Source organism: Centroberyx gerrardi, chromosome 17 (genome assembly GCF_048128805.1).
Source record: "Centroberyx gerrardi isolate f3 chromosome 17, fCenGer3.hap1.cur.20231027, whole genome shotgun sequence".
In the NCBI taxonomy this organism is placed as follows: domain Eukaryota; kingdom Metazoa; phylum Chordata; class Actinopteri; order Beryciformes; family Berycidae; genus Centroberyx; species Centroberyx gerrardi.
The window spans coordinates 26,969,858-26,996,342 of NC_136013.1; the positions used below are offsets into that span (position 1 = coordinate 26,969,858).

The 26,485-nt window shown below is 41.1% G+C and overlaps 1 protein-coding gene across 1 annotated transcript in view; it reads left to right on the plus strand.

Moving 5' to 3' along the window:
- Positions 1 to 5,987: 5,987 nt before the first annotated feature.
- Positions 5,988 to 26,485, plus strand: part of sertad4 (SERTA domain containing 4) — a 28,081-nt gene continuing 7,583 nt past the window's right edge. The window contains exons 1-2 of the mRNA XM_078289602.1: positions 5,988 to 6,187; positions 25,940 to 26,115. Of these exons, the coding sequence (XP_078145728.1) occupies positions 25,959 to 26,115 (157 nt within the window). The 5' untranslated portion in view covers positions 5,988 to 6,187; positions 25,940 to 25,958. The remainder of the gene's footprint in view (positions 6,188 to 25,939; positions 26,116 to 26,485) is intronic.

A 26,485-nucleotide genomic window follows, 5' to 3' on the forward strand; every position in this document is an offset into this window, starting at 1 on the left:
GAAATGACTGACAACCTCACTGGGTGTCTATCATTTTACATGGTTTTAAAGTGGTAATCCGCGAGATTCACATTTTTGATTATGTCTCTTATGCTGTATCTTTGTTGCTAAGCGGTCATTTCTGTGGTCATTCCTTGAACTTTCTGTTGATGAAGTTTGAGTTTCTGTAGGTGGCACTCTGTTCAGCCATGGTGGCTACCGCTGCTCATGCTAACTACCCAGTTCTTCTTCTATTTATTCTAAACAAACTGCTGTTGCTGCTGCCGGAAACGTAAAATGCATCACTTCCTGTGCGCCAGAGGATTTTTCAGAGGAAAGAGCTACCAGACACCGGGAGTTTAGAACAGTAAATGTAAAAGCTTTCATGAACTGGATATAGGTTGAATCACTATTGTGAATGGTACTAGAGAGTAGCAAAACAGATTATTATTTATTAAAGTGTCGCAGATTGTTACTTTAGATCCATAATTTTTTTGGAATGGGGAGAATACTGGTAAGGCAATTCCTGTCATAATCCCAATGGCTCTACTGCAAATTCATTGTAATTATCTGTCACGCTCCAGCCTACGTGGGCGTCTCTGGGGGCGGAGGCACATTGAGGGATATTTTGAAGGCGTAGTAAATGGTGGCCAATTTGAATGAGGTTCTAAGAGTTGTAAGGAATTTATTTAGAGAGCTACAATTTCATGAATCCCTCTCAGTTGACACTGCCGAGGTGAAATATCTCACCATTTTTTGAACCTCAAACAAACAAAGGAAGAACTAAAGACATTTCTGACAACTGACATGTTTGCTAGGCAAATAAACTTCATGGCATATAAACTGACATGACTGACAATGGAGCCGTCACAGGTGATATTGAGATGAAGTTCTATAGTGATCTCTGACAGGAATTAAGCATTTCATTTTATCAGATTTTTTTTGAGGCGATGCTTTATGCGTAACCCTCGAATAAACCCACCGTGGTAACACATCTCCGCAGTTAAACTAACAGATGAAAAGAAAGTGTACCTGTTACTTTCAGCATTGCCACCCCTCCCTGCTCTGGTGCTATAAGTGCTGCGGTTGCACACACCTTGCCTTACGTCTTTGGTTTGGTCGGTCATTAAATCCCTTCTTTAAGTCTAGGATCCGATCCAAAGTCAGTGGATGGCAAACCCGCATATAGGTAGACCCTTGGAGCACAGATACCTGCATCCATAATTGCAGAAAGCACATCCAGTACAGCACCACTCAACCTTAATGAAGGAATGTAAAGTTAAAAAGTAACTAAACCCCAAATTTGTGGTTGACATCTAATGGTGAAAGCTTCAAGTTCACTTTATTAAAAGTTTATTTATTTACTTTACTATAAAAGTAGGGTACTAAACTGGCCATCTGCTATTGGCTGGTCTTTGGTCCCAGGTGATGTCATCACCTGTTGTACTCTATAGAAGGTGACATCACCTGGCACCAAAGACCAGCCAATAGCAGATTGCCAGTTCAGTACCCTACTTTTCACCATTAGATGTCAGGCTTCACCACAGATTTGGGTTTGATTTAGTTACTGTTTAAATGTTGAGAAATTAATTTGTGTTCATAGGAGCCACAATATATATCGAACAAACTCGCAGAATGTCTATGGGCAAAAAACAGGCTTGTATTCATAGCTGTGGCCGCATTCTCACTGCATTTCATTTACAGACAACAGGAAATACATATATTCTTTATTGTGCCTGTGGTGGTGGTGGTGGTGGTGAAAGCTAGCTTTGTGCAGTGTTTACCAAGTGGAAATGTGTGTGTGTGTGTGTGTGTGTGTGTGTGTGTGTGTGTGTGTGTGTGTGTGTGTGTGTGTATGTGTGTGTGTGTGTGTGGTTGCGTGTGTGTGTGTTGGCAGGAGAGGTACATTAAGGGGGTGGGAGGTGGGGAGCTGTGATATAGATAGTTGTTGCATTTTCTTGTGGGGTGTGACAATTCCTGAATTTAATCGTTTAGAGACTCATTTCTTGATTGTTTGCCATATACTGTATACTTTATATAAATGTTTTCCTATCTATTTTTGTATCAGTAATAGGGGGCAATTGTGTCAAGACAGTTAAATAGTGAATCGAATATTAACCTACTCTGTGAGCAATACGATTTGGGATTGCTTCTCTTGTTCATTCCATTATTTTATTCTTTTATTTTTTATTTCTGTAGTGATGTGTTAGTGGAATGATGTGGAAAAACCATTGAAACGTTTAGACAGTGCAGCACAGAATGCACTTCCTGTTCGTATTCAGACACAAGATGGACGAGAATGAGACATTTGGAATGTGGAGGTGAAATTTGGACGGACAGAGAAGGAAACAGAGGAGAAAGTAACACATGTATGTCGGATAGCTCCAGTCCGAATATGTGATGGGGACCGAGAGAACTCGTCTCAAATCAGCCTGACTTTTCAGCTTTGATGCTTTCTATCGGCGACGCAAAAGCACACCGTGAAACACACCTTGTGAAAGACGGCTTGGCAACAAGATGATGCTTGTAGGAAGTCCGACAATATGTATATGTCTCTGTCTCCTGTCTCTCAAGACGAACATATGGAAAGTTCAAGTCAGAGCAGACCAGCAGAGAGTATCTGATAGAGGAATCTTTCCTCGACCCTAAAGCACATACTGTGGTCATTCTGAGGAAATCTCAAAATACATCATTACTATACGTAGGCTATATAGAGCAAGATACATCTTGTAGATTGCATTCAAAATACCCTCTTAAAGGAAAAATCCACCCTCAGATCCTCTTACACTGTTAGATATCATCAATCTGTGATGTTCAATGCATTCTAGCAGTTATTTTGTGCTGAAGTGTTGGAATTTACTTTTTTGGTGAACCCACTTTCCCTCAACTTGCCTCGTCTACTTCTACTTCAGTTAGTGATTTCCTACATTTCCCAGAATGCTTTTCAACAACCCCCAGAGAGGGGGCGTGAACTTGTTGCTTTCAATCAAAAGTGGGCATATGGGCATATAAATACATCCATGGGAATAAGAAACAAACAACAAAATGGACCCAGAAATGCAAGATACATCGCCATAGCTGTTTTTAAAATGGTGTTAAAGTGTTTTTGGGTGGATTTTCCTTTAATCCTAGCATATCTCACAGCAGTCAAGGTGCCAATAAACTCTTAACCAACAAGAGAAAAACCATACTGAAAATATAGTATGTTCATTAATACCAGCAAGTGAAAATAAATAGAAAGGTTCCTTGAAAATAACCAGAGCACCACAAATCCCAGGTTAGATTTGGTTTTTCATAGTGTTGAATGTAAGATGAATTTATTGAATATTATATCAGGAGTTGCTACCAAAAGACACAGAGACCTGGTATAATAATCTACAAGCTCTTGGAATCTTTCACAAGATGTGTTCCCACCTATATGGTTTTGAAACCATGTTTATGCTTTGCAGTATTGTTTCTTTTCTTTTTTTTTCATTTCCTTGAACCATCTTGAAGATTTTTCTGGTTTGGCTAAATTCATATTTTTATTTGATAAACTACCTATGCCGCTGATGGTATCGGTGCCTTACTGTTTCTCACTCAGCAACCTTGTGTCACGGTGTCTTAATGTACCTGTAAATGTACTTTTCTTCTGTACTTCAGGTTGAGTTTGATTTGTAAAATGTCTTACACAATGATTTATGATAAAGAGAGTTTATATGTGATATTATTGTTTAAAAAAGAGCAAAAAAAAACCTAAATGGTTTGGTGTTGGAGTACTTTTGAACGCATCACCTCACATCTGCTTCACAACATAGATTATTGCCCAATTATTTGTTTGTGTGTGTGTGTGTGTGTGTGTGTGTGTGTGTGTGTGTGCACATACTACTGACACGTACCTGCATGCATTTACACTGGTGTGGATGTTTACATGAAAATACTTTTTTTTTATGCCATGCTGTAAGGAATATATTATATATATATATATATATCTGGTATTGTTAGATTGGTGGATTTGAACTCAGATGCTCATACAGGCTCAATAATTCAAGTTCACGAAAAATGTCTTGCGCTGCACCACCACCAAACAACCAACAGGTGGAGCAAGTATTGCATTTTCCTGCTTCTTTGGCTCCTGGATTTGCCAAATTTCAGCTTCATCATAGCAATTTCGAGAACTTGTTAGCATCATGATCTAGTTTAAACCTTTCTGAATGAATCTCAATCTATATAAACTGTATCAACTTACAAAATTCATACTATTCCATATTAGTATCAGGTGCTGGCAATGTATTGTCTGAAAATAGATTGCCTGCAGCTCTTATGGGGAGTGGTTAACTGTGAATTCTACTGTAGTTGCTCAATTCACTGAAAACAAAATTGATTTACTGCGCTACAGGCAGAAATGCCTAGAAGCTGTTGACAGAGCATCAATATTCAAGGCTAGCCAATATTTTTGAAAGTATATTGCTTTCCATGATATTATAATAAACAGAGTGACACAGAAATGAAAAAAAAAATTACATCAGGGAGCATTCAGGATCAATGTTCCTCTAAGCTGATAGTTTTGTGAGCTACGTCTAATAATTTATATCACATTGACCAGATGATAATATCTTGTCAGTCATTCAATGGTCAATATGGGTTTTTGAAGTTTTGGTGGCAAATGATATCATATACAGAGACTTTTCCATAGCTTAGGGTTTAATGAATTGACGCCCCTGCATTGTGTGAGTTTGGCACAAAGCTGGATCTTACAGGCTATTTTTAGCTACTGCAAAAAAAAAAGATGAGGAGAGGGGAAGGAGAAAGAAAATAAGAAAAAAAGGAGGCATATGGGCTTTAACTAAGTGCTCCAGCACATTCCACAGCTAAACAGAAACACAGAACATAACGCTTAGAGGAGAAATGATGGAAAATAAGATTCAGTGGCTGCTGCTGAATCAAAGGGGAAATGCAGAACAGATGAGCGGGGCATGCTCCCTCCCCTCTCTTTGTCGGTCACATCCCTGCAGAGCAGATCTCCAACACAAGCCATCTGAAAAAGTGTTATGCTGCCTTCAAGGGCTGTCGGAAATATCGACATTTCGAGCTTAGTGCACATGAACGACCCAAAGTTAGAAATCCGACTTTGGGAAAAGGGGAATTTTCTACTACCTTAAAACTTTTGTTACACTGACCATTTGTTAGGCTATTATTTCCGACCCAAATTATTATTGATATTATTATTATTATTATTTTTGTTGTTGTTGTTGCTGTTGTTGTTATTGATATTAGTAATAATAATTATTACTATTACTATTAGCTACTAACAATAATAATAATAATTTACATATATATATATAAATGTATATAACACTTATCTAAAAGCAGAATTGGCAAAGTGCTTTACAAGAAGATATGGAAACAAGGATAGTGCAACATAAAAGGAGGAGGTAAAAAGAGGAAACACATCAAATAAATAAATAAATGAACAACTAAATAACTATAAGCAAACAAGCACACAAACAAACAAAATAAATAATAGCGGGTTTGATGGATTGATGGATGATGGATAATCAAACATACAATCAAATGAATTAGGTTATTTTTAAAATGAATCATAAGAGACCTAAGATTAAATTCAAAAGCCACTTGAGTGCACAGAAGTCACGTTGACGCTATTTATGGGTTCCTGACCTGGGAAAGCTAGGTTTCCGAGCTGCACCTGAAGGCAGCGGCATTAGTTCTTATGACGGAGACTAGAAAGGATGGAGCTGCGACGCTGGTGTTGTTTTCCTCACCACACGTTCATCACAACCTCCTCGTAATAACATACACAGGACCTTCTGCATGGGAAACCAGCCTGAATGGACTAAACCACAGCCGCTATGTCAAAACACGTTAACCGTTCTTTTCAGTAGGGAAAAGAAAAACAAGCCGTTGCCATTGAAGAGAGCCTGGGGATGACTTCGCGCGGGTAGTACGAGAAACGCGCGCGCGTAATGATGAGCATTTAGATAAGTCGTTAACTAGTAATTACATAAGTAGTATTTTTATCGCCTGTGTGGTTCGCGTGTCTGCTAGTATTCTAAAATTAGAATAACGTGCAGCTCCAATAGCAGACGCAGGACTGTTTATTCAGTAGTGTCCCGGTAGTATTTCATTTTTCATCAACGCATTTTGGATTTCACTCGTTATTACGAAGCAAGTGTGGAGCCGAGGACGACGTCAAAACAATTCAAGACAGGTAAGTTGATATTCTTAAATCTAGTGTATGTAAAAAATGATTATCTGTCTGGGTGTCTACAGGGGCGTCAATTCACTAAACACAAGCTATGGCAAACTACCTGCATCTGGTATAATTTACCACCAAAACTTCCAAACCTGCTGATATAAATAGACTAAATTTAGCCTAAATATAGCCTACATTTGTGCGGACAAAGCGGAGTAAGGACTGATGACTGACCAGATATTATTTGGTCAATGCAAACTGTAAATGCAAATATATATATATTTATATATATATACTGTATGTATATAGCTAGATATATTAGATTTTGCTTCCCGATGGAGTTCTGACAATTTTCCTTTAACTGTACTCTCCATTATAATGCTAAAAACTAGCATTAAAAATGTGGACTCGTTCAGGCTAAATTATGGCAAGTGCCCATACCTTGCCATAGTGTATTGACGCCCAACGGTCATGCATAGTTGTACGTGTCATTCTTTCTTGCCAGTATGGGTTCTTTATGTTACACTGTGGGCTGAACAATAATTTCCACGTTCATTTTTCAACTGGTGCTAAGTCATTTTCACAGTAATTCTGAATCATTTCAATGAACTGAATACCAATGCTTTCAACTTTGAGTTCAAGTCCAGTCAGCCAACTGATAAATAACTACAAACATTTGGGCTTTTTGGAAAAAATTTATATTGAACCTAATTTTACAGTTTTTGTTAACTAGTCTGTTCGAGGCAAAATGTTACATTTACTTAACTATGCATGAACTATTTTTTTTAGTTCATTGAATTCAGTAAATTGTCTGATGAACCTGTAGAGGATTGGATCTGATACTATAGCTCTAATGAGAATCAAGGCAGTCAATAGTTCAACAATATGATATGACAGAGACCCCGGCCTGCGACATTATGCAGGCTGACATAACCAGTCACCCCCCTGGCATTCATCCAGCCTCACTTCATCATTTTTGTAGGGCCGCTTCTTGGCTGAAAATCCTGAAGTGGCGGCTGCTTGTATTACTGCCGCCTTCAGAAGGGAAGAAGGGCTTAGGCGCTTTAGCTGAAATCTTGCGCTTCTGTTGTAATTCTCCCCTTGATGTCATTTCTGCGTTGTCTCAGACTTAATGTCACAAGCGTCGACTCACTCGGAGTGGACGATTAGCCCCCCCGGAAAAGATAAAAAAGCGAGCTACAGAAGAGTCTCGTGGAATAAGGGAAACAAATAAACGCCCTCTCTCCTCTGTCCCCTTCTTTATCTGCCTTAAGCATTCCTTTTCGGTGAAAGAAAGGCTGCTTGCACAGTGGGCTGGTAATAGGGTTGGATGTGCTTCACCTCCACTCGCTGCCAACAACATCCGGAGTCGCTCGCCAGGAATTCCACCTTTGCTGTTTGTTTCCCTTGGAGGGAAAACGTGTGTTATGTGGAATATAGCGGGGCAGGCAGCAGGGAGGAACATCCTGCTCAGCTTAAACTCACAGAGTGGGGAAGAGGGGCCGTAACAAGAGGAAGCGGCTCTGGCTTTCCTGCACGGTGGCCAGGGTTCCTGGCACCTCAGCTTAGGGAAGTCCGATGCCAGATGCCTTCTCTTTGCCGCCTGCCAAGCCTTCCCCTTCGTCTTTATCAAAAGCCCTCGCTGCGTTTTCCCCCCTTCTTCCAGGGGCTGTCGCGGCACTATCAATCATATCTGGCTCTCAGCAGACTCTTCTCCTCATTAAGGATGTGAACCTGTAGGTAGTCTGCAGCCCCCTCAGCCATTCATCTCTCTCAGCGGGGCGGCAGAGACTCACATCTGGTGCAGTGTTTCACCACACGGCTCTTAGTAGACATGTAGTGTACGCTGAAGGAGATACAATGCATTTTTAAAAGGCGGATGTGGTGCCAAGCAGGTAAAATGAACAGTATTTGACGCCTGTCGTTCACACACAAGCCCCTAAAGGTTTGTAAATGTGCCAGAAAAGGCAGGTGTGTTAGATAACAGGTACTATAGTACAAAGTAAAGACGAGAACAGCAGTGAAGCAGACAGAAATGCTAATGGCTTGTCATCGCTGATCATTGCTGGCAAAGAATAAGCTGGCTTCACACCTCCTCTCTTTCCCTTTGTCCCTCTCTTTCTCTCCTCTGTTTTGTGAGAAAGGTCCCAGCCAAGGCAAGTTGGGCTGCCTCAGTGTATGTCAGGACCGCAGGGTGTAGCCCCAGACTTCTTTTTTCCCCTCTGGCACTGCTTCCCCATCATGAATACGCCTTTGTGCTGCATAGAGACACGCAACTGAAGTGGACAACTTGAGAGGACAGGAGAGCACACACTTTCTCGGTTGTTTCTCAACAGCTGTACAGCTACACAGAGGAATGATGTGTGCTGTTATTTATCGCAAAGGGCCGTTGACACGTTCTAGCTCTAGTTTAGCTTATGAGTTTTCCATCACTGGGAAAAAACGCCATTTACAATCTCATCTCCAGATCTCCTACACCTGAATAATAAAGGGGTACTCGAACCAAATCATTTTCTGAAAGATTCCTTTTTGTGTCTAGTGTTTTATGGACTTGTGCAACAAGACAAACTGATTTAGATGAGGCAATCAGAATGAATGCAAAATGCACAAACAATGATGATGGACAGTCCAATACAAAACACCTTGTATCCCAGTGGCTAGATGTAGTTTATCCTTAATCATGAGAGGTACCATATGTGTGATTGTAGTGGATTGCAGATCCCTTTGCAACTATACTTTCATCAACTTTGAAAATGCCATCTGGCTACAAATTCATTTACAAACTAGCCTATATAACTTGAAGATGATTATGATGATTAGGATTAGTGTATAATGCAGATCAAATCGAGAATCACACACACACACACATACATAATTTTGTGTTTACAGAGTACACACAATCACACTGGCCTTGCTGTTTTCAGCTTCACCTTAAAGATAAATCATACAACTAAATGCCCCTTTTGCTACTCTCTATTGCCAAGCAATACAATGCAACAGTGATTCAACCTATAGCCAGTTCATGAAAGCTTTTACATTTACCAGACACCCGGTGTCTGGTAGCTCTTTCCTGGGAAAAATCCTCTGGTGCACAGGAAGTGATGCGTTTTATGTTTAGAACTGGGTAATTAGCATGAGCAGTGATAGCCACCATAGTTGAACACACAAAGAAAAGAGCGCCACCTACAGAAACTCAAACTCCATCACCAGAAAATCCAAGAAAAAAACGTCACAGTACTGGACACCCTGTTCGATTGACAGGTGAAAGAAACAGGGATATAAATCATACATAATAGCATCACAGGACCCCGACTGGATGTCCTAGATACAATAAGTAACATTGTAGTGCTGTAATGTGACAAACGAGTTGTGTTTTTCCTCAACACATACCAAGGCCCTCCTCCTCCTTTAATGTGCTGCATCCACCTCTGGGAGCGTGGCAGTGACTTACCCACGGAGCCCCGGCCTGTTAACCCCCACAGCCACAACAAGCCGTCCCCGTGATAGTCCTTAATGCAGCCCCGTACTGCTGCCCTGTCACAACACATGTGTCACCACTCAGCGAGAAGAGCATTGGGCGAAAACCCGGAGGGCCCTGAACCCGGCTTAGTCACGCCACCACGGCCGAGACAGCCCTCCGCCCTCCTGTGCAACAGCAAGCCGCTCTGATGCCTCCTGACAGGCTGCAAGCTGGCACAAACACACTGCAAGATGCAAACATTAAAAAAGAAAACAAACACACATCGTCAGGCTGGAATATCAGAGGACGCTATCTCTTGGTGGGCGGTTATTTTCGGCGAACAGCAGGGTATCCGCGGGTCATTGAAAACTCTAAAAAAGTCTTAAATTAGATTATGTAAATTTTAAGCCTTAAACGATATTAAAATGTATTCAATACGGTTATTAAAGGTCTTATTTCTTCACCGTATAGTGACAAGTTTCTTTTTCATTAAGAATAAAGTTGCACTAGGCAAGATTTTTATGTAGGCTATAAATCCACCTGTTTTATCAGCTTAAATCACAAAGCAGGGCTGCAACAGAAAAGAACATTCTGTCCCATCTATTGAGACCCGTGGTAGATTCATCCAATTTGCCCAAATAAAATTATGGTGTTGGTATGGACACCTCTTCGCCCACAGAAAGTGACAAATTGAAACTAACTAATCCAAACTGTCTCCTAAACAGCAGTGAGCAGCGCTCTGTCCAGAGAAAGCTGGACTCACCAACATTAGATCTTTTCCTCTCTCCTCCCTTTGGTTTCCTTCTCAATAAAGCATCACAGACCGGCCGGGTTGGTAAACATGAGCGTGCTGTGTGAGGTTTATTTATGTCAATTTAACATGATTTCCTGTAACATTTAGATGATGGTCCTCTAGATTTATGACAGCTTAGCCTGATGTCCTCTACAGTCACCATTGGTGGGTTAGTACATCATTCTTTTGACATCTGAATTGGGCTTCTGTGTGAATGCTCACCCTGATTATGACACAAAGGATTGCTGCATTACATCCTGTGTATTGGTAAATAGGCCCAGTTAAATCTTTTTATTAGCCCTTAAAAGCAGATGCTCTGCCAAGTGAAGATAATAAATGTTTTGGGGGTAATTTAAAAGAGGAGACACAAGCTATCACCCTGCATAGCTCTTCCTTACTCTGATTTGCTGAGAGTAGCCATCCTCAGTGTTTCTGCTTGACTCTGGCCCACTCAACTAGCAGGGGGGCTAATTGCTTGTCATTTGATTGCCTCCATTTTGACTCATGTTGTTGCTACTCTGAAAGAGCACTTGATGTCATGAAACCTATTATCTATTCTCTATCTGCTCTCTCTTGCTGCCTGTTTCATTCTTTCTTATGCCAGCACTTGGAAACACTCTGCATTCACTCCAGCAGGCATATGGGGTACGATGTAGCATCTCCATGTCGAGAAGAAGTAGGATGTAGCTTGGCCAAGGCTTCTCAATTACATCCTAGTGGATGATAAACCTCAGATGACATTCATGTCCTCCATTCCCAGTGTTTCCCCTAGGATGGAGTTGTAGCAGCAGAGGTGAAGCGCATGTGCGAAAAAAAAATGTTTTGCACAAAGCGCGCCCTGCCGGGAGGTTTCTATGTGTATCAGCCAGTCTTTTGCAAAGCGCGCCCTGCCGGGAGGTTTCTATGTGTATCAGCCAGTCTTTTAAACTCATCTGAAAATTCAAACGTGATTTGACAAACAAGCTATTAGTTTATGTGTGACCCATATCACCCACTGGGTGACCATTTACATCCACTGGGTGTTAGCTAGCGGCTAGCTAGCTGTCATTCATTCTTCCAATTATTCATTCTTAACTGTCCTTTTTTCCAGAATTAACTTGCATCACCACACTGTTGTACTATCAAACAGTGTTAATTTACTTAAATGTAATGACATTTTCAATGATAAAATAACTTACATTTATGATGTTTCTTTAAGGGAATCCTATCCAAATAATATGTAACGTTAATATCTCTGTGAGGGAATCTGTCAGTTGTCTTTGAGATTGACAGCTTTTGCACGTCACGGTGGCCCTCGCACAGAGTAAGGCCCGCCTCCAGGAAGAAGAAAACAATCGGTGCATGTGGAATACCTACTATCTTTGTATCAAGATGGATCTTCCAAATGTTGTTTATTTCACATGTGTTTCCTTCCGTATTCCTATCACATGATTGCGTTTGCTGTAACGTTACTGTGCGATACTCACGTGAAGTTGCAGGACTGTTTTCCCTTTGGAGAATGATAATCCTGAATCTGTGATCAGCATTGCTTGCATCATTGTTGACATCTACCCGGTGCTTGTTGTTATAATCGTTGTGCTGACATTATCAGGTAAGCGCAAAGTTTCTCGTTTATATGCTTTACTCACAGGTGTGTGAATTGACCTGGATATGAAGCGTCCATAGCGCAAAATAATATAACGTTAGTTTCTAAAGAGATAAGACGGAGCCCTCTCCTCTCCTCTCCTCTCCTCTCGTAAAAAAAAATAATAATTCAGCAGAGGCGGTCATATTTCAGCAGCGGCGTTGGTGCATATAGGGGAAACACTGACTCCATTTCTCATTAGCCCACTTTGCACCTGGCATGTGTCTTGTATCCTGATCATGTCTAGATCTGATGTAGCTGGATTACATTTACACCTGACATTAAAATGCATCTCCATACACATTAAAATCAGATTACTCTTTCCCTTACCAAACGCATATTCCCATTTTCACTTCTGGTAATATTTACATCCTAATTGACACTAAACACCTTATCTCACTTGACACTAAACACCTTATCTCACTTGTTCCCCATCCACACGTATGCTGACAATCCATTTTTGACAAGTATGTTACTATCCAAGCTGCCTATCACCTGTTTGACTTGCGTGCACTTCCTGGTGGGATCCGGAATGTAAGTTTATTTCCATTTCTATAGTTGACATATGTGGATTGGGGATGCACTGCATTTACACTGTTGTTAATGAGGTCAAAAGCATCCTGATCAGGTGGTTTGGGTGATCAGATCTTCAATGCGTCTTTATGCATTTACACCTGGACCCTAACCGTTAATGCCAGGGGGAAAGGAGGACAAAGCTAAGTCTCAAACTGATGCATGTGACCAGGTAACACCGTGAAGATACAACAAGTTTTCCATATGCCACAGACTACAGCTGGCCTGTCCCCGTCAAATCCCATCAACATTCAGCGTCTGTGTGTGTGAGCAGAGGCAGCTGGCATGAAACTTGAAAGAAAGGCAGAAGAAAGGGAAGGCAGCGGCAGAGCTCCGGTGTTCCCTCTTCCAGCAGGATTCAAAGAGCCTGCCACGGGATCACAGAGCTCTGAGGAGGCTCGCTGTTGAAGCTCCTGTCAACGCAACCACAGGCAGCTCTTTCAGGGCTACGCCCACTTCTGCCTCACTGTGGAGATGTATCTCTTAGATTTAGCCCACCACACAAACTCTCACTATGCACACACACACACCTGTCTTTACCTGCACGGTGACAAGCGCTGACATCCACAAGGGCTGACATTGACAAACGCTGACAATGTCAAGAGTGACTTATAAAAAGGGCTTTTTCTCGCTTTGTACATGTGTGCAAGGTTACTGTCAACGCCCTTCACGTTGCTTCATGTACATCTAATATATTTCAGTTCACTTTGCTGCCGCTCTGCACCCTTACAGCGGCCACTTTATGTTCACTGCCTCACCTGATTATTATATCCTAATGAAATGCCTGAACAAGAAGATACCATCAAGTCCCTGAAGCGCTAGTTTGCTAGCACAAGCTGCTCTCAGGTGGAGGGGAAAAAAACACACCAAGGCTAATAGCAAGATCTGATAGATGGCTATGTAATTTAGCCCCGACAAGACACCGCTCATTAATGCATAAAAAGCCTTTAGCAATAACTGAGTGTCTACACGCTGTCATCATGTCCTGTCAAAGTTCATGCACATAAGCATCCTGTAGGATTAGAAAAACTCCATGGAAGCCCAGAAAGCAGCTCAAGATGGTTTACAGTTCTCAAAACCCACGCACATAAAAACCAGGCGCGCGCACGTGATATGAGCGCACAGAACAGTATCTGCAAGCGGAAAACCATCCTCGCGAGGGAGCATTTCTGCTCTGCGAGCGCACAGAACAGTATCTGTGAGCGGAAAAGCATCCTCTCGAGGGAGCATTTCTGCTCCGCGTGCACAAATGCGGTCCCGCGAGCACGGGGCTGTGACGAGCACGAGCTCGACTGTCCCTACGCGCTCGCAACTGGTCAACACTCGCTCGCTCGTCAAGTTGACTTTTGAGACTTTGGAGGCGGGGATAACATCTCACTCCTTTGCCTAAACCTAACCAATCAGAGGCAGAGTAGGGGCTGGTCTTCCAGAAAATGGGGTAGGAAAAAAATAATGCGTCTCTGACCCGTTTTTTGGCGGCAGAATCATCAGGAAGAAGATGTCGGAGAAAAAAGAGGTAAAGTGAGGAACAGCCACATCTACAATGCCCTTAACACAAGTAAATCGTGCATAACCAAAATGTAACATAGGCTATTTGTGATGTGGCTGTTCCTCACTTTACCTCTTTTTTCTCTGACATCTTCTTCTTGCTCGCGGGACCGCATTTGTGCACGCGGAGCAGAAATGCTCCCTCGCGAGGATGCTTTTCCGCTCGCGGATACTGTTCTGTGCACTCGTATCACGTGCGCGTGCCTGGTTTTTATGTGCGCGGGTTTTGAGACTAATTAAACGCAATAGTAGCAAACCAATTTTCAAACCCTTACAGAAAAATACAATTCAGTCATTTTCAATTCTTCTTTCCATTTTTATTTGGGCCATTATTCAGAAGGGCTGCAGAATTAATCATGGATAATTGTACATAGCAATTATATTTTTCCATGATAAATAGGCCTAATCATTTAATTTGGCGATATTTAAGTGTTTAGTTATATTTGAATTCCCCTTAAAATCCTGGTGTGGTATATCAAGCGCTTCTATTATATTACCTTTGAATGTGCAACATACACCCATGTGACCAAAACCAAAGTTAAGGTGGAGAAGCAGAAGAGAAACCTTACGTAGAGCATCTTTGGAAAACAGTGACGAACAAAGTGGAAATGAACGGATCGACCAGCGTTCTAGAAGAAAAAGTGAAAATAGAATGATTTTGTTTCCCAAAACCAATAAAAATAATTGTGATTAATAATTTCCATCACAATATTCAGCAAAATAATCATCCAGCTGGTGCTGCATCATCAGCTTCCAGTGAAATGCAAGGATTGTAAACATAAAAGCATACTTAGTGTGCATGTACCTTGTTAGTGTGCATTTAATTTTTGTTCTTCATGCACTGGGTGTGTATTTGCAGTAATGAAATATGGCAGGATGAAATCCTACCAACACGCTCATGTCCTCCTCTGCAGACCCCCCCACCTCCACACTTTATATGCCTGACAAGCATTTGTTATGTCATGACACATTGCACGGTGGTGTGTGCTGCGAAGACCCTCTCGGGCAGTCTGTGATGTATTTTGATGTGAAAGCCACAGAAACAAACTCTTTTCACTGCTATCTGTTCCCCTAAGGTTCGGAAACGCTTAGTAAAAACCTAGCCAAAAGAACAGGGAGTAAACAGTCTCACACACACACACACACACACACACAGAGTGATACAGTATACTCTCTGTCAAACACATGCTGGATCGATTAGCATTTTTGAGGCCGCAGAGAAAAATAGTTTCGGAGAGCTCTGAGTTTATTAGAGCCATGTTTAATGCTCCTCCAGAATCATTGAACAAATGAAATCTTCCCCGACTTTTGGCTCGAAGATCAGTTTTCCTTTGTATGCTTTTTATTAAACACAGAGCGAGGGCCAGTAACTGGAACTTGCAAATGCCCCTAAAAAGCCACTATTGTCAAAAGACAAACAGCAGATAGGTCGTTGCTAAAGCTTCCCTAGATATTGTGACAGTATGTTAGTGTAAATCCACCTAAATTCAGTTTAAACACCTTTTTATTCGTAGAAATAGGGTTTACCACATTTTTAGACTGCCATAAATTGTTTGTCATAAATGAATACTATCCATCATAAGAAGTAGTATCAAACTGATGGGAGTTATGAAAGAGTGTTTTTTAAGAAGAAAAAAATTCATTAATTAATGCTTTTAGGCAATTTTTGTTTCATATAGGTTGATGATCCCGGACCAGAGGTCATAGTTCACCCCCCTCTTTATTTACCACTACATCACTGCTTGGGACCCATAGTCAGCACCATTTTCTTTCATTATGAACATAGTATAGACACTTAGCAGCACTTGCAGCCAAGATATGAAAACAAGTAGATGTTGGCAGTGCTGTAATCCTCATAAGACTATTCTAGGACATGTAGCAGGGGAAAGCACGTGCTGAAAATTGTAAATCCTTGTGCTTAGTTGGACCCGGAAAACCTGGCATAAAAACTTTACAAAATTGTACATTGCAACATTGGAGGTTCGACAGCTTCGGGACCTCTGGAGATTTGCGTGCTGAAGAGTGTTTGTATTGTAGCGAATAAACCTGAAACTGAGTTGTATAATGATATAATGTACAATGACATCCGTGTGTGAGGATCAACTATAAAAAGTTCTAAAGGATGGGGTTGGATGTTTGTCATAGGGACAATTAGAGACAATGTCAAAGTTGATAAGAGAATTTAGGGATCTGCTACTGATGTTTTAGTACAGGAAATTTAACGTGGTAATCCTCAAGTTCCTCGTTTCTCGTGAGTTTCTGTAGGTAGCGCTCTTTTCTTTGTCTGTTCAGCCATGGTGGCTATCACTGTTCATGCTAACTACCCAGTTGTTCTTCTATTTATTCCAAACGAACCAGAAATGTAAAACACATCACTTCCTGTTCCGCAGAGAATTTTTTCCCAGGAAAGAGCTACCAGACACCGGGTGTTTAGAACAGCAAATATAAAAGCTTTCATGAACTGAGTGTAAGTTCAATCACTGTTGTGTTGTATCAATCGTAAATAATAGAGTTGCAAAACATGCATTTCTTTATGTGAAGATGTCATGGATTATTACTTTAACAACAACAAAATAGAATTCCAAACCACACTTAATTTATTAGCAATAATCAGTCCCACCAGGATTTCGTGGAGTTGTTTTTGTGATTATTGCTTGAAATAAATGCTTGATTTTGCTGCGGCTTTTCTCAAAAAAAAATTGCGATACAATTTGCGAGGTTTTATGTGCTCTTTTTGCGGTAAAATTGCAGGAATTGGGAAAAATTGCAAGCAAAGAAAAAAAAAATGTTTCCTCTCTCTCTCTCTCTCACTCACACACACGCACACACACACAGCCTCCCCCTATTCTCTCCCACTCTCCGTTTAAGCTATTAACTCTTCCAAGAGCTTGAATTTTGCACTCACCTCGATTCTTGCTGCTTTTGTTTTGTCTATGGCAGTAATTTGTTGGCAGGGTCCAAAATTAACTTTTTGGCTTACCTGCCAAGGTGGCTGGTAGATTAAAAAATTTACCGGCCAGACAGATTTTTTACCAGCCAAAAATAATAAATTGCTTTTATTGCAATTTGCTATTATTACTATTTAGCATGTCATCTTGGTCTCATATGCAATTCTCAATCAATATTATAGTAGTGTGCAGTAATAATAGTAACATTAACTGTATGCAGAAATATTAATTCAACTGTTTCAACACTAAAGTGTAACACATTTGAATTACATTACATTTGACGCTTTTCCTTTGCGTTAACACAACACACACTACAAAACATGACCCCCTCCTTAAACTCCAGCCATGTTCTTGGAGCTGCACTTACAGCCTTTTAATCAGAATAAAAATGTCTCATATAAACACCTCAATCAGAATAAACTGGCCCGATCCAAATGAAATTTCATTCCGTTTGAGAGGGGTGGTATAACCCTTTCATAATCCGGTCGATGGATAAAATTTCGTCATGTAAACACTCATTCCGATCACTTTCCTTATCTCGCCTCTTTCTGCACATGCTCGCACATTTAACGTAAGTAACGTCAATTACGTTACCCTTCTTTTCCGGGAGGATTCGAATGGATGTGCTTGTTATTAACCCCAGGGCGGTCGGGCTTGATGTAGGCGGCGCAGCCCGTTTTTATATCAAGTCCTGACTCCGCCTCTCCAGGCCAGTTTCGGTTTACAGCGGTGAAAATTACAAATGGACCCAATCATTGCGGGGGCAAAACAAAACGTCTTTTTCTGACACTTATGGAGTCGTATGTTTTGATAAAACTGTTGCTTCATCAGAAAGAACAGCAGAAAAGAAATAACCGACGCAGGTCCATCTTTTAAAAACGTAAGCCCATGTTAGAGTGCTGGATTCGGTGTTTTGCGCATGTCAGAAACTTTTATTATACTGTGGAGCATGTAAACGCACATCTTAATGCGATCGTTTGGCGATCATTTAGCGCTCATGTAAACACTTGCGTGGCAATCTTCCTTCGGAATGACTTTATTCAGAATGAAAAAAAATCGCCACCTCTCACAGAATTTCCTCGATGATAGTTTCGGTGGATGAGATGAGGAGGGGGTGCTTGCATTGGCCGTGGCAGCAGTGGTCTCTTCGGCCTGAAGTTCGCCTGTTTTCTTTCTCTTTCCTGGGGCTCCACTCCCGCAATAAATCTCCACATGGCTGGGTTTGTTTTAACTGCCCGGATGACAACATGTACCTCACGTACTGTAACAAAAAATCGCGCGGTTTGATGACTGACGCAATTACGTACTATGCACAACACACGCAGCACGGCAGATCTAGCAGATTGAAGTGACAGCAAACCAGCAGCTTTCTTCTCCAGCGCGTGTAGGAAATTCATTTTTTTTCTACCGGCCGGAGTGGCGGGTGGTCTCCATAATTTACTCGCCAAAGACTAAATTTACCCGCATTTGGCGACTGGCGAGTGTTAATTTTGGACCCTGTTTGTTGGCAGGTGAGCTTTGTTCATCTTCCACCTGAATGCGCGCTGCGATGACGTAAGTTACCACGACACCGAATGCGACAACTGTTGATTTGGCCATTTCATGAGGAAAAGTTGCGGCAATTTTGCAAAACTGCAAGCTCTCGTAAATATTGCGGAGATTTCTTAAAATTTGCATTAATTATTGCGATCGCAAAATCGCAAGTTCCTGGAGGGACTGAATAATAATATCTACCACTAATGATTAGTCCACCACTAGTGTCAAAATAGCATTGTATGAGCGAAATATGTGAACACTGATATCTATGAAAGGCCAAATTTGGACGTTAATAATACTGCGGTGCCCTAACATCTCTGTTGACTGTCTCGGCCTCAATTGACAATATTTCAGGACACCACAAGCTGTGAGTGTGTGTGTTCGAATGTGTGTGTATGTGTGTCTGTCTATCTCAGCGCTGGAGGGAGGGAGTCAATCACAGCAGCAGAAATCATCCCTGCGGGCGATCTGTCTCCAGTCATGACAAGGCTCCTAAGGCACTCATCTTTCCCTCCCTGACTCACTCTATCCATCCGTCCCTCCCTATCCAAGCCCTCCCCTCCATCTTACCATCCATTCTCTTTTCCCTCACTCTACCCACCACCCTCCCTCCCACGGCCTCGTCTCGTGCCCCGGCGCTGCAATTAACTTCTCATCATCAAAGAGAGTAATGAAAGAAAAGGGGAGACAGTCAGAGAGACAGAGAGAGGTAGAGAGACTGAGAGAGGGAAGATAAGAGGGATGAAGCCAGAGGAGCTGTGACTGTTTGAACAGGGGTGAAGAAGTGTCTTTCTCACACACACGCACACATACACACTTTCTCACAGGCTCTTGTTTTTTTTCCAGACGAATACACACTCTTTCTCTGTTACACATACACAATCACACACACACAGCCGGCACTTTCAATCACTCTCACATTCCTGAGAGACTCAGACAGAAACAGAGAAAGAAAGAGAGAGAGAGAGATAGAAAGAGAGAGGGATGATGATATCCCCCCGGGAGATTTTTCTATCCTCCTTCCTTGTTTTTATTTCTCAATCCTCTATCTCTCTCTGTCTCTCCCTCCCTCTCTCTCTTTCACAGACACACACACTCATTCACACTGTCTCCTTTTCTTTGAAGAACAAGAACTATTGCTGTACATGTATGGAAGCTGCTCTGTCGGCATTCTCTGTTTTTTTTTCAACCCGCCGGTTCAGAGAGCTGTCGACTGTGACCGCTGTTGAAAAGATGTCAGAATTGGGGGGGGGGGGGGGGGGGGCTGCCAGTGATGGCATGCTTGTTTTTTTGTGCCCAAACAAACGTAGCAGCAGCAGGGAGGGGAGGTGATGGAGAGGAAAATAGCTCTGGGTAAAAAATCAGCTCAGGGGGGAAATGAGCAGGGCCAAAGCTGCTAATTAACCATGGCACTAGTGTTCAATAACAGTGACATGATTAGCCCTAGTTGGTGGTCCTTGAAGCTGGATAGTGTGGCGAGGATGAAGAGTTTGCCGGGAAAAATCTTCTGGCGCACAGGAAGTGATGCGTTTTACATTTTGGTTGGTGTGGAAAAAATAGAAGAAGAACTGGGTAAGAAAAGAGCACCTACAGAAACAAAAAAGAAAGACAAAAAAATGAGTATCCCGAGGATTACCACTTTAAGATAATTAATTAACTACATGTCCTACAATGACAAGTGAAGAGGTAGGTAGCAAGTTTACAACTTGAAAACGTTTACTCGCTTGCTTCATCGATTCTGCTTTACCAGAATTTTTTTCCGGGATGGGAGGGGGAGAGCGAGGAGACAAGCTAGTTTTAGCTACAACTCGGGCTGAACGTGACAACAAGCTTTAGAAAAGAGGTGAAAACAACAACACAGCTGGCCCGCGTGTGTGGCTATTTGTTTATATCATTACGTCTCACTTTCAGGAGTGGTTATAGGGTGAAATCGCTTATTGCAGGTTTAAAGGTCCTATATCGTGTAAAACAGGATTTCCCTTGCCTCTTTGATTATAAAAGAGTTGGATGTGCTATCTAAACATCATGAAAGTATCAAAACGCACGGTAGCCAACTAAATCCACACAATCCATATTAGAAAACCAAGCCTCTAAACGAGCCATTTGGACTTTAGTAACTTTGTGGCGTCGCAAAGGTTCGCTCATTATCATTTTTGTAAGAAATAATAGGCTAACAAAGTGGGGGTTTTTTCAAAGCAGTTGAGCGGTTGTCAGTGTGTATTTATCGAGAGAGTTTTCCCTACCTGTCGCTGCCGGGCTGTGGTGTCTCACGTTTCACTCTTGAAGCAGTTAGCCAATCAGAACAGAGGGGTCGTTAATATTAATGCCTTAAAGACACAGCGACAGAAACAGCCTGTTTTTGGTAAGGCTCAGAGAGATGCTGGAAAATTAACGCGTAAAAATGGATTGAGAGTGTTTTTGGTACATGACACCACACAAACAGCATTTAATGGACCTCAAGACATGAAATAAAACACTGGAAAGTGTAGAATATGGGACCTTTAAAACTGCATGAGGCAATATATTTATGTAAAAATACATCAGCTTTATCAGCCTAAATCAGGAAGTGGGGCTGAAACAGAGAAGAGCGCCCCACCTAATGCTGTAATTATTATTCTCATTTTGGTGTTGGGTATGGGCAGTGGTGGGAATTTTTCTCTACACAGTAAGTGACAAATTGAAATTTAAGATTGCAATCCAAAATTGTCTCCTAAACAGCAGTGCACTAGACTTTTGGATTACTTTACTGCCAAATCAATTGAATATACAGTTAAAATAATAATTTTTTGCCATCCGCAGGCTGTATTTTTATTTTTTTTTAATCATGTGCCATCATTATAACCCTCTGTAACTTCTGTATGATTAACAGATATTTTAAGTCAAATTATGCTAGTGTCCATAATCTCAAAATAATTATCCCTTCAAACATGTTTTTGAGCATTACAGCAAATTATCATTATTTAGAAGTGATACTGTGGTACTGTTTTGTTCAGCAACCATAATGAATTAACATTACTTGCTCTCAAGAAATCCCTTCTATCTCTAAGCTCAACCAACCTCTTTTGTTTTAACTCATTTCTGTTTCCCCTCATTCATTTTGAAGTGCCCTGATATGATGATGCTTGTGCAGTATTAGTATTGCTAACATTATTATTAGAATAGGCAGCTAATGCAGATATTTATCATTTATATTCATTGTATAATACATTCATTGTATATATATTAAAGTGAGTAGTATCAGACTGATGAGTTGTCTCTGTTCTTAGCTCTCATTTTACTTCTTTTCCTAGCATTTTGGTCTTCTATGGTCACATGAATATTATAAGAGCACTAAAACTGACCTTTGCACGCAGTATTTTTGGTTGCTTGTAATTTTTGGTGATGTAGGAATTCTACTGTTAAAAGCTGTCTAAGTTTATTCTACTGTTGCACTCATTGTAAGTCGCTCAGGAGAAGCATGTCAGCTGAATGCTGAAAATATAAAATGTAATCCTGTTACATGTAATCCATTACTCCCCAGGCCTGGATAGAGAGGCGGAGTAACAAGGGGGTTAGTCTAAGGCAATGCTCTGGTGGCTTTAGGTGTGTCTGATTAGTCAGTTAAAAGCGCAAACTAGTAGCAACACACAGAAATAAAACCGTTCAGCGGGGAGCTCATCGGAGCGGACATTTTAATCAGCCACCCAACAGGGGTGAGGCTGACAAGGTGTCGCCTTAGTGTGGCCTGTCAAGAAGGGCGGCAGGCGATGATCCCTATCGAATGGGGGCAGGTAGAGGAAGGGGGAGGAGAGGTGGTGAGGAGAAGGAGGGGAGGAGGTGGAGGAAGAGGTCCCACAGCTGATGCCAGAAACAGCTGGCTTTCCATTCTGCATGAAGGGGAGGCATCAACAACGAGCCAAATGACAGCCATTCACTCTGATCAAAAGGAGGATAAGGTTTCTCGCCTCCAATTCAATAAGCTCTCCCCGCTTCTCCACAAACATAGGCACACACACAAACGCACACACACACACAAACACAGAATCACAAACAGCTCTGTGTTGGTTCAGTGTGGCTCTCACGCCCCTCAATCTCTTGACAGTAGGACTCTGTTTTGAGATAAAGAAGTTCAGTAGGTTGGCCAGCACTGCTTGCTGCAACGTTGCCAAGCAATGTGTCAGCCTCATGTTTCTTATTCAAGTGTTCACATTACTTCAATTCTAAAGGTGACATGGCTTCAAACATTTCAATATAATTCCATTATTTGGAAATGGCCACAAATCAGCATTCATCGGCATCAACTTGTGGATGTTGGGTAACTTTTGTGAAGTTGTTTGCCTTGTGCACTAGACCCATTGGCACAGCGTAAATCTCCTTTGCGTTCTGGATTAACATGCTGTTGACAAAGCTTCACAGTGTGATTCGATGTGTGGGATCTATTTCACTGAACAAATTGGTGTCACACATCTCGCTAACTCTCCTGCCAACTAATCAATAGTGAATTCATGGTATGAGTGGGTGTCATTTCTCCATCTGTGTCTCACTTGTTACGGTACCACGCATATCGCAGAGTTGCCAGCCATCTGCCAATTTTTACCGCTCACCATTATTGTCATTCTGATTTGTCATGCAGCTTGCACTGAAGCGGGTTACTCCTCCAAGCAACACAGATAGATTTGCCAGCATCTTAGATAAACATCTTTTTAACTTCATTTACCACGTCAATAGGAAAATGTATGCATAAAGCTGGTCTTGAGATATATGGAGTTAAGGTGCTCTGTGCTAATGTGGATAGTAAGTTTACAAATTGGCCATTGGCGATTTTAGACTCTTTTTAGGGGTGCTCAAGCACACCTAAATTTCATCTCAGCACCCCTAAAAAATAATAATAATTAAGCCCGACAGACCCGCCGGTACCGGGCCCACGGCGCAGTCCGTGTTTGACGAGCTCTCGTGAGCTCAATCAACACTCAATCAACACACACTCCAAAGTCGGCAAAGTTTTTGACAAAGGTAAATGGGCATGACTATTTTCAAACGGGTCCCTTGACCTCTCACATCAAGATATCTGAATGAAATTGGGCTCATTAGAACCGCAAGAGTCTTAGCTTTACAGCCAGACACATGTTCTGCATGCAGTGAAAATATGTTATTCTCGCCTTTTTTTCTTTCCCTATTTCTGCACACTGTGGTACCTAAACAGTCATGGAATTGTAGAAATTGGGTATGGCTACAAAGCTGAGACTCTTGTGAATCCAAAGAGCCCAATTGCATTCATGTGTGATGAAATATGGCCTCATAGTAACCATTTCAATGTGATGACAGCATTTTTTAAAACTTGACCTTACTGTATAAAATGACCTATTGTGAGCTCTAGGATAATCACAGCCTCATGAAACTCTAGACCCAGAATCTAGACACCTAGACCATTCAGAAAATGTATGGGATGTCCAGGTACATTGAAGATAAGTGGGTTTTTCTGAGCCATTTTCAGAAAATAGTGCTTGTCATCCAATCGTCAAAATTGTCAAAATCGCAAAAATCTCCAATTTTCAAAAGTTATTGATACTGCATCACAGCGTTAAGTTTTCTAAAGTTTTTTTCAAGGTCATGAGGTCTTCAGGTGGTCTTTTGGGGAGATTTTAACTGATGCACTTTATTATTTTAGTTAAGGTAGTCACAATGTTTCTTATTCTGATAGAATTGGGCTTTATGGTATATTTACAGTACATTTATGGAGAGTGAATTGAAGCATTGGAACAAACCCTCACTCATTGGAAATGTCTGTTTTTCCAGAGATGGATGTACAATTTTTTTTTTTAAAGAAAACAGCCAGGTTCAGGTGAGAGAGTAAGGTCAAAATGACATTACCTGACTGCATTGCCCACAGCAACCCAATATTCAATTAGAATAATGTTATAAATTGATATGGATCAATTTATACCTCTTATTAGATTATAAATACTCTGTTTGGTTGTTATATTTGCCTTTTGGTTGACAGCACAAAGAGGGAGAGAGGAGGATAGAGAGGGAGAGAAGGAGAGAGAGCAGGATGGAGTTGGCACAGAGAGAGAGAGCAAGAACCAGGTGAGAAAGTGGACAGGTAGTCAAGACCACATAGTTATAATGCCAAGGCAGCTTCTGTTTTGCCCACATTCATTCATTGCTTGATGATATGGTGGACTGTCCCCATGTGGTTCAGAGACTGAAACAATGTTTTGTACATTTCTCCTCATATCTGCTTTGCTATAACTTGATCTTTTACTTACTTTGGAAAGTTCTGGTCATTATGATTGAGTCTTTGCCTCAGCTTTTATTAACTAACTGAGGGTCCTCTCTAAAACAGGTGTATTATATTGAAATCTGTGATTGTTCATTCTGAACCATTATTACACTACAATAGACCACCCAACTAATTAGGTTGCTTCTGAAGGTAACATTGTGTACCTAATTGAATTGAGGTTTGCCAAAGTGAAAGGGGTTGAATACTTTTGCAAACAGCATATTCAATTTTTCATTTTCTTAAAAAATATTTTGTGGTGTAAAACTCATGTTACTTACTAGTAATTAATTAAAAGTATTATTGTTGTAAATCAAAATATCATATATAGAAAAATATTAATGTATTAATTGTTATCTAGTGAAATGAGTGATTTAGCAGGGGGGTTGAACACTTTTGCAAGGCACTGTATGCATGTCACATTCTCATTAGGGGCTGAGCCCCCCTAAAGGTCTGATCCTAGGATTGCCCCTGAAATTGGCACTGAACTAACTATTACTAAATCACTTGTCAGAAGATTCAGGGATGCAGCGAATAAGCTCAACCAACCTCTTTTGTTTTAACCTATTTCTATTTCCCCTCATTCATTTTGAAGTGCCCTGATATGATGATGCTTATGCAGTATTAGTATTGCTAACATTATTATTAGAATAGGCAGTTAATGCAGATATTTATCATTTATATTCATTGTATAATACATTCATTGTATATATATTAAAGTGAGTAGTATCAGACTGATGAGTTGTCAGATACATACAAATTTGTTCTTTGGAAGAAATTAAACATTCTATATTAGGAAATCTTAAAAACAGAATAATAGTATTCTGAAAATATTTTTATCCTATAAATAGTTTCCCCCTTACTTGGATCAATGACTATAGTTCACAGTTTACACATCTTTTTTTTATCTTTCCTCTACATCACCGAACAGGTTGACATTCGAGGTTGAATTGAAAATTAAGTTCTGACCCCAAGTCTAACTCTGCTCTTCACTTGACTGTTCTAACTTCCACTCTTTTTCTATAGACCTGAACCACAGAGAGAGATGACCCTTGTTTTGTCCATGAATCCTTTCCTGGACCCAGAGGGTGACCCTCCGCTCACCCCATACCAGCCCATATGGGAGTCAGACCGCTGCACCAAGACCTGCCTGTCAAACCCCACCCCACCAAGCAGCCCCGGGGAACAATTCACACAAGGTAGCGGAGACAAACACAAACATTTATTTTCAAATGTAGAGCAGGTGCGCTTCCTCTTGTGGCGCTTTTGGCTGGGTGCTCTGCTATCGTTAAAACATGAAGAGAACCATGAGGAACATTGGATAGCGGCACTCCAAAAATCCAGAACACAGCAAGATTTGGTCTCAGTTTACCATTTTTTTTATTGTTTCGGCATGGAGCCTTCATCAGAGCACCAATACAATACTGGTACCAGCCACTCTTTTTATACTGCAAATCGTGATTGCCCACAGGTGTGTGGGGGTGGCTCACAAATGACTACATGCATATACATAGGCCAATGACAAATTCCTTACAATTCCTTACAATTCAATATATCTAATCCTATCTAACA